At 37.7% G+C, this 12,375-nt stretch overlaps 1 protein-coding gene across 1 annotated transcript; it reads left to right on the top strand.

Moving 5' to 3' along the window:
• Positions 1 to 2,645: 2,645 nt before the first annotated feature.
• Positions 2,646 to 11,680, top strand: pdha1a (pyruvate dehydrogenase E1 subunit alpha 1a). The gene is made up of 11 exons (XM_067607989.1): positions 2,646 to 2,802; positions 4,243 to 4,311; positions 4,398 to 4,571; positions 4,849 to 4,975; positions 5,145 to 5,236; positions 6,809 to 6,901; positions 7,065 to 7,220; positions 7,682 to 7,753; positions 7,848 to 7,915; positions 8,519 to 8,627; positions 9,637 to 11,680. The coding sequence occupies exons 1-11, from the start codon at positions 2,755 to 2,757 to the stop codon at positions 9,799 to 9,801; spliced, it is 1,173 nt and encodes a 390-aa protein (XP_067464090.1). The 5' UTR covers positions 2,646 to 2,754; the 3' UTR covers positions 9,802 to 11,680.
• The last annotated feature ends 695 nt before the right edge of the window (positions 11,681 to 12,375 follow it).

Raw genomic sequence — 12,375 nt, 5'->3', positions numbered from 1 at the left:
TACAAACCAATTAACACACAGTGAACCTGGGCACCTGCAGGGCCCACTTCACTCCAGTAATCCAGCTCTGGCAGTATTAATAAGCTCAAACTGCTTATCAGGTCACAGATTCTGATGGGTTACAGAATATGGCATGACACCCTTTACAACTGGGCATAATCATGTGCAGTTACACCAGTTTTGGCAGAATTTGCACAATTGATTAACTCATTACATTTTTTTTAATAATTGGTTGTATGCATGGTTCAATACTATCACAAACTCATCACACAGTCAACACAACAACAAAAATCATGGACCAAACTGTGACAACATTTGCACTGCTTTCACACAAAAAAAACATTCAATGACTAAAGCCAATACTTGGTTCAAAACTCTTCAGTTTATGTCAAAAAAACTAACATGTAGCCTTTTCACATGGAAGTTGTTCAGGATGGTGTGTTTTTTGTTTGTTTGAGCTTTTTTGTACATGGTCAATTTTCACTGTATTAGAGAATTTACAATACTTTTTTTGTTTTCTTTGCAGCAATATCCTAAATTACTGTATTGATACTCTCTCATAGTATTACAAAGTACTGTATTTTGTATTTACTTCACGACAAGAAAATAAAATTGTCAAAAATAAAGCCTATTGAAACCTTTCCTGCTGCATTTCTACAACTTGTTCCTGTAGAATACATTGTAATACTCTCTATAGAGAGGTACAAATCTTACTGCATTTCATAATGCAACATTTGTTTACTCTATATACACATTTCTTACACTATCAACAATTAAAAACAACATATAGACATAAAAAACTACAGATCACAAAGTGATTCAAAGACTTCCATGAAAAGATGCATCATGTGTTGCCTGCAGTTAGTAGTTTTTTTTATTATCTCAGTGTGTTCTGATTGACACTTGAATTGTTGTAAGTTGAAATCAAGTGTTAGTGTCTGCTCAAGCATGTGCTTTCGTCCAGCAGTATGTTGGTAAATCTGACAGTGTAAAGAGTTTTGAAGATGTGGACTCAGTAACCAATTGTGAAAAAAACAACAAAAACAAAAAAAACTAATAATACCAATCCCCACCCCCACTCTGTAACTGGCCAGATTAACATCACCATTTCAAGATTCAAGAGATTTTATAGTCACATGCACAGCAACACAACAGATGACAATACTGAAGTCTGAAGTTCCAATTAGAGTAGGCTATATAATAAAATGAGAGAGAAGAGAAAGGTATTGCACATTGATGCACAGGTGCAGGATTGCACAAAAGTGATGGATGATAAATACTTCTGATAAAAATATAAATATTGTCTAGCAAGAATGAGTGTGTGTGTGTTTGGTGGGAGTTGAGTAAGTGTGTGAAGAAGAGAGAGAGACACTGTCTCTCTGTGTGTGTGTGTGTGTGTGTGTGTGTGTGTGTGTGTGTGTGTGTGTGTGTGTGTGTGTGTGTGTGAGTGAGTGAGTGTGTGTCCCAGAGTTCAACAGTCTGCTGGTTTGCAGATAGAAGCTGTCTCTGAGTCTGTAGCTGTGGTGGTTGGGGTCCTTGCTGATTTCTCGAGCTTCCTCATGCTCCTCTGGATGTAGATGTCTTGCATGGATGGCAGTTCAGACATGGTGATGCTCTGAGCAGCTTTGACGTCTCTCTGCAGGGCTTTGGTCCTGCTTGGAGCTGCTCCCATACCAGGATGTGATGCAGCCAGAGAGGACACTCAAAGGTGCAACTGTAAAAGTTGCAGAGTAGCTATCCTCCCGTCCATGTCAAACCTCTTCAGTCTCCTGAGGAAGAAGAGGTGCTGGCTGGTCCTCACCATCTCAGTGAGATCTTCAGGTCCTCGCTGGTGTTGACCCAGTTCAGTGGAACCTGAAGCTGCTAATTCTCTCCACAGGTGTCCCCTGGATGTAGATGGGGGTGTGTGATTCCTGTAGCCTCCTGATATCCAACATCATTTCTTTGGTCTTGCAGATGTTGAGATGAAGGTTGTTGTTCTGACACCATGATGTCAGGGCTCTTACCTCCTCTCTGTAGGCTGACTCACACCCAGTCATCAGGCCCATGATGGCAGTGTGGTCCGCAAACCATCATGGGTCAATATTTGTAAAAGGATAAAACTAAAACCTTCATTATTTCATTTCATTGAAATTTCTACTGAATTTTCTTTCACAGTCTATGTTTATACATGCGTTACCAGTACCCACCAGTATAGAAGTAGTGGCAGCAGAGATTGTGGAGTCACAGTCGATGACAGCGTATTTTTTATATACTATAAAAAAAGACAGTGTCAGATAAATGTGGGACTTGTAATTGCAAAGAAACAGTTGAACATGTGCTGATAGATTGTAGGAGGTTCGGTGTAGAAAGAGAAAGACTGAAGGGCAGCAGGGTGGTAGATATGAGAACGGAGAGGAGCATCAAAGGTCTGTCAGAGACAGGGGACAAACAGTTACAGTTTGCAAGGGCTTTGAATATTTAGACGAAACAGGCTTAATATCCAGAATATAACGGCTTTAAAAAGGTTTGTTTTCTGTTGTTTGTTTGTTAGTTTTTGTTGTTTAAAGTCATGATGTTACAAATTCCGATACAGTAGGTGGCGGCATGCACCTTTAACGTTGGTTTGCAGTCCGCCAGTAAAACCAATGAAGAAGAAGAAGAAGCAGGAGAAGACGACGGCGACGACAGCGTAGAAGAAAAAGAGCGAACGGAGGCGGAAGGGCAGGCTGTCAGAAGGACGGAGCCGTGCGGTGCAAAGCTAGCTCAGGAAAGATGCTGACCAATATCTCTAACGTGCTGAGAGCTTGCGCTCAGAGGAATGTAAGTAAACTATTTTAAAGGTATATGTGGCTTTAGACCAACACTGCACTATAGTATCCTCCGAAACCTCCAAAACGTTTACTTTAAATGAAACTGTCGTCGTTGTTCTGACCTTGTAATGCCGAAGGATAGCTTGTTTGGCTAACACAGCTAAAGTCTGTACAAAAATCTGAACTCTTATATAGCTTCAGTGTTTTCGTTAGCAAAGGCCCAGTCCTTTAAATTTCCTTTAAGTTTCCTCTAAACTTCATATAGTTTGACTCTGGTTCGCATTATTGACAGACAGCTAGGGATGCTCTAATCAAAATTTACCTATGATATTAGTCAAATCACCTCAATTTTATTTGTGTCGTACTTTTAATACACAATGGCAGTTCAAGGTGCTTTTAGCAACATGATACAATCGTACAGAAATACAACACTTAAAATGAACACCAAATCAAGCACACATTCACACACAAAATACAAATAAAAATAGAAAATGTCAAAACTTTGAAAAAGAAAAATTCATTCTCATTTATACTAACGTTACTAATGGTCCATTCTCATTCATTTTCCTATTAAACACAATGAGATATCTCTCCTTTGTTTCTTAAACTTCCAATATTTGTAGTCCAGTTTGATGTCATATCTAACATAATTAATAAATCCACTTTGAAGCCCTTTTATTGCATCTTTTTTCTGAGTTGGCAGATTCACTAGCTGGGAGGTCTCTGAGGATTTCACAAGCTGGCCCTAAACTGTGGGATGATTTAATACAATTATACTTTGTAATTTGAAACATAAGATTTTATCACAAAGGGAGAATTTACAAGATTTACAGTATTTACTAATCAATATCAACAACAAATCTTGCCATAAGGAATTCCCCAGAGCAAATTCTTATCAGCTTGAATTTACATCTTGATGTTTGTCTGTTGAGCTGTGCTTGAAAACAAAATACTTGAGAACTGTTTGTTTAAGTTAAGAGATTACCGTAATATTTCCCAATAAACAGTTGCAGATTTGAGGTCTGTGTATCGAACCTTAGTACTCTTTTTGGTACTGACCAAATTGTGTTTGTATCACACAGTACCAAACCAAAAGCTCTACTTTCAAATGTATTTATTCTCTGATTAGATTGTTCCTAGTTTAAATCAAACTTTTGCCTAAATTTACACCATTTTATTTGGACAAAGTTCTTGTACAGCTGCTTGTGTTTAGACATTTGACATTTGAGAATGTTTGGCTTTTTGTCAAATGATATATAATTTTGTAGAAAAGACATTTATATTTCCCAAAGCAAGGTATCAGAATATTGTTTTGGTATCTGTTCTTAAACTCTGATATATCTGAGCTAGTATTGACAATGTTCAAATGATACCCAGCTCTACCAGATGTTGGAGAAAGCATATCTGTAATATATCTGTCTTTTCTTTATGGTCTTCTCTCTCATGACAGGTGGGTGCAGTGGTCGTGTCAGCGCGTACGTACGCTGACTTTACAACCCAGGCTACCTTTGAAATAAAGGTATGTTTCAAGCACTAAGTTGCATTTTGTACTAAACTGGTCAATGCACAAATGCAATTTATTTACGGGTATTTCCTTTCCTCTAGAAATGTGACGTCCACAAGTTGGATGAGGTCCCGGCCACTGAGGTGGTTATGACTCGTGAGGAGGGTCTGTATTACTACCGCACCATGCAGACCATGAGGCGTATGGAGTTGAAGGCAGATCAGCTGTACAAGCAGAAGATCATCAGAGGATTCTGTCACTTGTATGATGGCCAGGTTGAGTATAATTTTCATTATTTATACAGTGAAATATTAATGAGATTTTTATCCAAGTGTTGGGGGAAAGATTTATGTTTCCCACCATGAGATGTTGACGCTCCAGTGAAAATATTAAATGATATTATTTAAATGTTGTACAGATCCAAATACTTAAAATAATAAATAAATGTCAGAAAAAAGTATTTCTATTAATTAGGATTCATTTTTATAGCACACGTCCACATATCTAGTCCCACATAGACAACATATCAAGCTGTTTGTTTTCTCCTTGTAGGAGGCCTGTGCAGTCGGTATTGAAGCTTCAATCAATCTGTCAGACCACCTGATCACTGCATACCGCTCCCACGGCTACACCTACACCAGAGGAGGGACTGTGAAGGAGATCATGGCCGAGCTCACAGGTGAGTCCATAATGCTGAGAAAAATCTGAGTGACATTTTCAGTCACTTGATAATTTTCAGCTCCTTTCATGATTGACTTTGAGGTGCAAATTATTTCTCTGTTTCTCTTTCCCCTCTGATGTCTGACGTCCTCCCTGTATGTTTTTATTTTGTTGTTTGTAATCAACAGGGAGAAGAGGTGGTATTGCGAAGGGCAAAGGAGGCTCTATGCACATGTACTGTAAAAACTTCTACGGAGGAAATGGAATTGTCGGAGCTCAGGTACATCAATGAAGTTTAGTGGCAGGGTGTTCAAAACTTAACACCCTTGTGTTTCTTCTGCCGTGTGGTCTCTGAACTCAGCCATCTTGAGCTGTTTATGAAAGGAGTGACAATAACATTTGAAAGTGCCGACTCACAAGTTGTGGGTGTTGTGTAAACATCAATCTACATGTACTACCAGTATGTTATTAGTTTGATGTGTTGTGAAAGGTCTTGTACGGGCTTTAGTAAACACATTTACATTACTATTGATATTTTGGAAATACAGTAGAACTTAAGGAAGGTGACACTGGTCATAAACATGTTTGTCTAAGGCTTCGTGTTCCATAACGGCCTGGCTGGTGGCCCAGTTTTGCTAGAAATATTATGGCAAGAAACCAGAAAGAACAAAATGCTTACCTCTCAGAAATTCTTGATGTTATCTGTTTTCTAATGCCATAAGATGCCATTTAACTGAGACACCTCCAAGTCTAATGACATTATGTTGTTGTCAGACTGATTTAAAGAGGGGATACGGTGAACTGAGGCAGGAGATTATTCTTTGTCACAGTAAGTTATCAAACTTATCAACAAGACAAGGTCAAAACCCAGTATATGGCAGGACCGTGTATGGTCAGTGTGTGAAATTGTGGTCAATTTGTTACAGGGATAGTCAGTGGTAGTGTCTATAGTGTGACTTCCTGGATATTAAATGTCCATCTGTAATTTTGTAGTGGTCCCAGTAATATTTGTTGTTATAGTGTACTGTAGTAGCATATCACATGACATAGATAAGCTACATTTGAGTTGTTTGAGGCTTATCTCTGCCTGGTTACTGCAGTTACAGTCAGCACCTGCAGAGCAGCTGCCCCACACTAACCTGATATAACAGCTACATGAGTGGCATGTTTTACCAGCAAGACTCTTGTTTTAATGCTGTTGTTCATTGTTTATGATGTGAAAACATCAGAGAAATAAAAACCTTGCATCCTGGTATAAAAATCCAGTTATAAAAATCCAAATGCACCGCAGAGCGTCTCTCCTGCTGGCTGCTGACAGCGCTGACAGCTGGAGAATAGATCACACTGGATGGTAGAGGAGACGGTAGGGATGCTGATATGTGTCTTATTTAAACAGGAGTTTCGCTGACTTCACTGCATTAACACCAGAGCTGAGAGCGTCAGAGCTTAAAGCAGGAAACACAGTCACTCTGTCGCACTGCTGTCCTTTGCACCCGTCATGTTGTGCCAATTCATTTTGAAAGAGCAACAGCAAATAAAGAAACTCCAACACTCACTCAGTCACTCACTCACAGACAACCGCAGTTAAAGGGTTGGTCATAACTTACTGGCTTTACAAAAAGTGATAAAAAGGCCAGATTATTCTGTATGATGCTGTTGTAATGAAGAAACTTTGCAACTGAAGCCTTTTTTTTTTTTTTTCTTGCGGAATTTTAATGTTCTAACTTCTATGAAGGGATTTCAACCTTCAGGCTGATGAACCCACTGAAATGTGTAATGTCTATCAACTTAAGATAAATATTAAGATCAATACACAGTAATATAACCTCAGACATCTCTTAATTCTCCTCAGGTTCCCTTGGGTGCTGGTGTAGCTCTGGCCTGCAAGTATTTTGGCAACAACCAACTGTGTGTCTGTCTCTATGGTGACGGTGCAGCCAACCAGGTATGGCACAGAAATCACAGTGGTTTTAGTCTATCTTTGTTTAATTACTGGATGATGATTTAATTACACGATGTAAGCTAACATTGTCTTTAAAAAAAAACAATAAAGAATGTGAAATTTTACCCTTTTGCCACATTAGAAAATCTTTTTGTGAATTTCCCAGGGTCAAATCTTTGAAACCTACAATATGGCAGCACTCTGGAAGCTGCCCGTCATCTTCATCTGTGAGAACAACAGGTATGGCATGGGCACATCAGTGGAGCGAGCTGCAGCCAGCACAGACTACTACAAGAGAGGAGACTTCATTCCTGGTCTCAGGGTACTGTTCTTACTCATGTCTTCAAACCTTTTTTTCACTGATAAAACCAACCATTCAATAGTATTTATATACGTATCATAACTTTGTTATTGCACAGGTAAATTTTAATTTGTCATTTTGAACGAGATGTCTCTGGTGATAAAATCATCATAATATTGCTTTGAAGAAGATTGTCTGCCAAATGAATGAAATGTAATATAATACATACCTAGTGCCACTCATAACAATCATTTCATCTAACTCAGCATAAAAAGGTATAAGTGTATCGCTCAAAATGAGTTCATCACTGATTAATTTTGTCCACCTGGTAATAACCGTGTCCTGGTGATGTGAAATTTGATAAGAAAGTGTTTGTTAGTTGTCCTTGTGCTTTCGTTTAGTATTCATTAAGATCACGCATTTGCTGAAGAAGAGGCATAAATCAGTTCAATGAGAAATGGGGATGTTGTTTTTGTGTCCAGGTGGATGGGATGGATGTTCTGTGTGTTCGGGAAGCAACCAGGGTTGCAGCTGAGCACTGCCGAGCTGGGAAGGTTAGTTCAAAAACATTGAGTTATATTAGTCAGGAAACATGGTTTTCATTTGCTACTTAACTAAATTATTTTTGTTTTTTCTCTCTTTCATCAGGGTCCTGTTCTCATGGAACTTCAGACCTACCGCTATCATGGACACAGTATGAGTGATCCTGGTGTCAGGTAAAAGCTCAGCTCATCTCTTTTGTAAATGACTTTTCTCGTTTTGTTTTGTTTTTTTTTGATTAAAATTTTAGCTGTAACTGATTAATTCTTTCTTGATAACCTTTAAAGCACGTTTTACACAGTCTGTATGTGCACTACAAGATATATTTGATAATAATCTGACCTCCAAATGTTATCCTCCCTGTGGTGCTGCCCCTTGCTTCTGCCACTGTCCCACAGTAGTCTTCATGTCACTCTCCTTCCTGCTGTAGTCTTGCCCTGACCACAGCCTAGGGATGGACTGAACACAGACACTAATATTGGTGTTGGCTATAGCCAACTAATGGTTCCTTGAATTGATACTGGAGGAATTTCTCAAAGTTCTGATGAGAAACCTGAACACACCAGAAATCATAGTAAAGTTAACTTTTGCTCTATTGATACACAAATGAATGTTATCTTCATGTTGATAGTGGTTAGTAAAACTACTTTGATGCCTATCATCAAGATTTTCAAATACCTAAATTTGCTTGGATTTGGTGTCAGCTGTAAAAATTTTAAAAAAGGTGATTGTATTAGTGCATCCCTACAACATCCCTGCACCAATCTCTCCCCTCACAGCTACCGCACACGTGAGGAGATCCAGGAGGTCCGCAGTAAGAGTGATCCCATCTCCATGCTGAAGGACCGCATGCTCAGCAACAACATGGCCAGCGTGGAGGAGCTCAAGGTAGCAAATGTTTTCAGTTTGAAATATAGAAAAATGCTGCTACACAAGATTGCCCACTGAATTTCTGTATCATCCTTAGTATTAAAAAAAAAAAAGTATTTATGTTTTGGGGGATTTTCAAACCTTCTTAATCAAAGAGTCTCACCAGGGATTTCTAACACAGGATTGTTCATTTGAATGATTCCAAAAATGCATTAAAAAGACATACACAAACATCTTTTATAGTGATTATGACCCCCTTAAAAGATAGGTTCACAATTTTCCAAGTCTGTCACAAACAATGTTCAGGTGCTCAAATGAACAAAGGAACAGGTTTTGCTCACTGTAATCATTCCTCCTGTTCATACTCACCATTAGAAGAGACCCTCCAAATGCACTTACAGTGTAAGTAATGGACAAAATCCACAGTCCTTGTTTTGAGCAGAAATGTATTTAAAAGTTTATCTGAATCATATGAGGCTTCCACCATCTGGGTCAGTCAAATTAATTGAATATCAAGCACAATGTTTGTGATTAGGGACTATAACACAACTGTATGACAGAATTTTGCATTAAAGAAATTGGATAATGTACATGATCTCTGCTGCAGCCCTCTTTTGTGGTTAAGGCTATTGTTACAGAGCTCACACACAAAAATACTGTTATTAACCACAAGAGAATGCAAGTCTCACAGGTGTCCAGAGGACATTTTAGGTTGACTATAGATGGTGTCAATCTCTGTTATAAAAAGACAAATCTTTATCTGATGTATTAGTGTTCTGTTAAAGGTGAGTGATGAAGATCTATTACAAAAATCCCCCAAAACTTGCATTTCTCAATTTAGTTCCATGTATACCTTGCATCTATTTTTCTTTATTTTCTAAATCTATGTGTTACCATAATTGTGTGTAATTATATTTATTGTATTTGTTAATCTTTATTACTTTACTTGATTGATTGTACAAATGTGTGGCATGTGTCATAATTCAAATTAATATAACTCTCTGTCCTACCTGTGTTGTGTCTGTAGGAGATTGATGTTGAGGTGAGGAAGGAAATTGAAGACGCTTCTCAGTTTGCCACCACAGATCCTGAACCCCCACTGGAAGACCTGTGCAACCACCTCTTTTCCAACAATCCACCGGTGGAGGTGCGGGGCACGAGCCCGTGGGCCAAGCTGAAGTCTGTTAGCTAAAGTTTTTACATCACCTCATCCACTATCCACTCTTATTTCATATATATATATAAAACCCCCCTTGCCGTAAAAACATATGTCATATATTGTACCAGTGCCTCAGACCCAGAGCTTGAAGCATCAAGTCGTTTAATTTCAGCCATATTCACAAAGATGTCCAGATAATAAAACAGTTGACAAGAATATTGAATGGATAAACATTTTTTTAAGTTTGTGCTAATTTTCTTGTTAGTCCCTCCTCTTTACATTACTGCTGTTGACACCAGACATCAGTGCTCATTATTCTACCTTCAGAAAAATCATTTACTGCTGTTAATTATTTGTTACATAAATTATCACAGTTAACACAAAGCCATAGAGAGGAGTCTGTAAGTCAGACGCAGCAGTAAATTGGATAAACTCCACATGGTTTCAGTGTTCAAAACAGCCTCAAGCGTGATGCCAAATTCTCATGAAATTTTGTCGTTTTTTGTTGTTGTAAGAATATTGAATGTTGGGCCGACTCACTCATGGATGAAGTACATCCACCAAAAGTTATAAAAAAAAAAAATAATGGCAGTGATGAATTTGGTTTGAAGGTTGAATTACAAGCCAAACCTTTTAACAATCTTCCTGTGATCCTGCTTCAAGTTGTAAACATGAAAAATGTTTGTAGCTTTTTGCAGCCCCATTTTCTTTTTTTCTTTTCTTTAAGAGAGACACTCAAGAAATGGCTGTATTTAAAGTTCTCTTAAAATGAAGCACTTAACTTTTAACTTAAGAAGGTTTTGTAAATCCAGCCCCAGGTGAATATATTTAATTGATCCTAAATTTGCGTGTTTGATGATTACCTCAGGTCACTTTGAGGCGCATCACTGTTCATCTCAAAAAGAAACTGTCTGACCTGTAAAAAATGGTTTTGTACTCTTTATACTTAAGTGTACACGATAAATCATTCAGTTGGGGCAAACAGTTCTTGCCTTTTTTAAATTTAATTCCTTGTAACAGACAACACAAAAAGGCAGCAAGGTAAATATGTCTTTGCATGTTTTTCTCTCAGTATATTGTATCTAAGAAAGAGGAAAGAACACTAAGGGAAGAGTTTGAAATATTTGCATTTATCTTGCCAAACCAAACATGTGCCTGGCAGATCTGGTCTTGTTTAGAAGAAGAAGAATGTGTCGTTTGTGTCACACTAGAAGCTGAGCAGGTGATTCAATGCAACTAGACGTGTTCAGAGTGTGTTTACATTCATTTGGTTATTTTGCAGGTGCCTTTTTGAGTTTCATGTTGCAAACATTGACAGTTCATTTATCTGAAGAAGCTCTTGACTGGTGCTGAACATACTTGAGGATATTTATTATCCAGAACTCATCTGTTGCCTGCAGTGAATGTAAACACTATGCATTCATGAGCTAAGCTTCACGGTTCGCATTCATTTTCTAAATCAAAGAAAGATGTTGGGTTAACTATTGTTGGCTCAACTAGTAGCTTTATGTGCTACTTATGTTGCATGTTTAGCTTCAGAGGTGTTTTGTGACTGTAACACATCAGCAGTTGTATTTTAACAGCTCAAATATGCAGGGATACACAGACATTTTAAACTTCAGTTATTAAATTTCACATTGGTTTTCAGTTAGTGGTATTCATAAACAGTGTAACTATGCTTTAAAGGATACCAGAGGGGAAGCATCTTTTCTCTGTGATGTGAGAAGTGTTTAGACAAATAAGAGGACAGACTTAAATTTAAAATGTCAATACCTGTCGTACCGCAACTGAAAATGCCTACAGTATGAGTATTTGTAAACTGTTACAGTGAAGGAGGCAGATTGTGCAAGGAAACACTCCATGGAAACATTGGTTTTATGTGAGCGCCATTTTAATAAAGTCTGTGAGGTGCTGTCTTTGTCCTCTGTCTGAATATTGTTCAAAACTTGACAATGTACTTTAGTGAATAGTGACCAATGCATCTTACATTTTCAGTAATTGAGTTATTGGTTTATAGGGCATGGCTTTCAACTTACATTCAACTTACATACTTTTAAAATTGTTTTGTTTTTGTCATTTCACAAAGCAGAGGTGATATACAGTATATATGACATTTTGGCCTGCATATATACCTAGAGTAGCTGACTATCAAAGGACAGCACACAACTGGTCCGAAGTTCAATTAATTTTAATTTCTCATAGACTGAATTTATGGTTTTAACTTTTTGTTGAGCAGCCACATAATAGGACAAATAATCAGCATCTTGTGGTAATAGTATTATTAAAAGTGTAAAACTAAATGTTTTTCACTGAGATAATTATATAATCAAGTTATCATCTTGAGATATATCACAAGTAATCAGGAAATGTTACAAAGAACAATGGCTGCTTCTCAGGGTCTGTACTTTAAGCAGCTGTAATAAGTGATGTCTCCCTACAAAACATTTAATTTCAGCCTTTTCTTAGATTGCTATCATAAAGGATGAATTATAACATTTATATATTGTGCAACAGTTAAAGTAGAAATGTTTGTTAAAGGCTGTTGCACAAATGAGCTTGTTTGGTTTTATTTCAGTCCTTTGCAGTGTGTTCAGAGGGTTTATCAGT

This window comes from Thunnus thynnus, chromosome 13, assembly GCF_963924715.1.
Source record: "Thunnus thynnus chromosome 13, fThuThy2.1, whole genome shotgun sequence".
In the NCBI taxonomy this organism is placed as follows: domain Eukaryota; kingdom Metazoa; phylum Chordata; class Actinopteri; order Scombriformes; family Scombridae; genus Thunnus; species Thunnus thynnus.
Note: the sequence above shows the minus strand (reverse complement) of the source record. Positions and strands in the feature narration are given on the sequence as shown.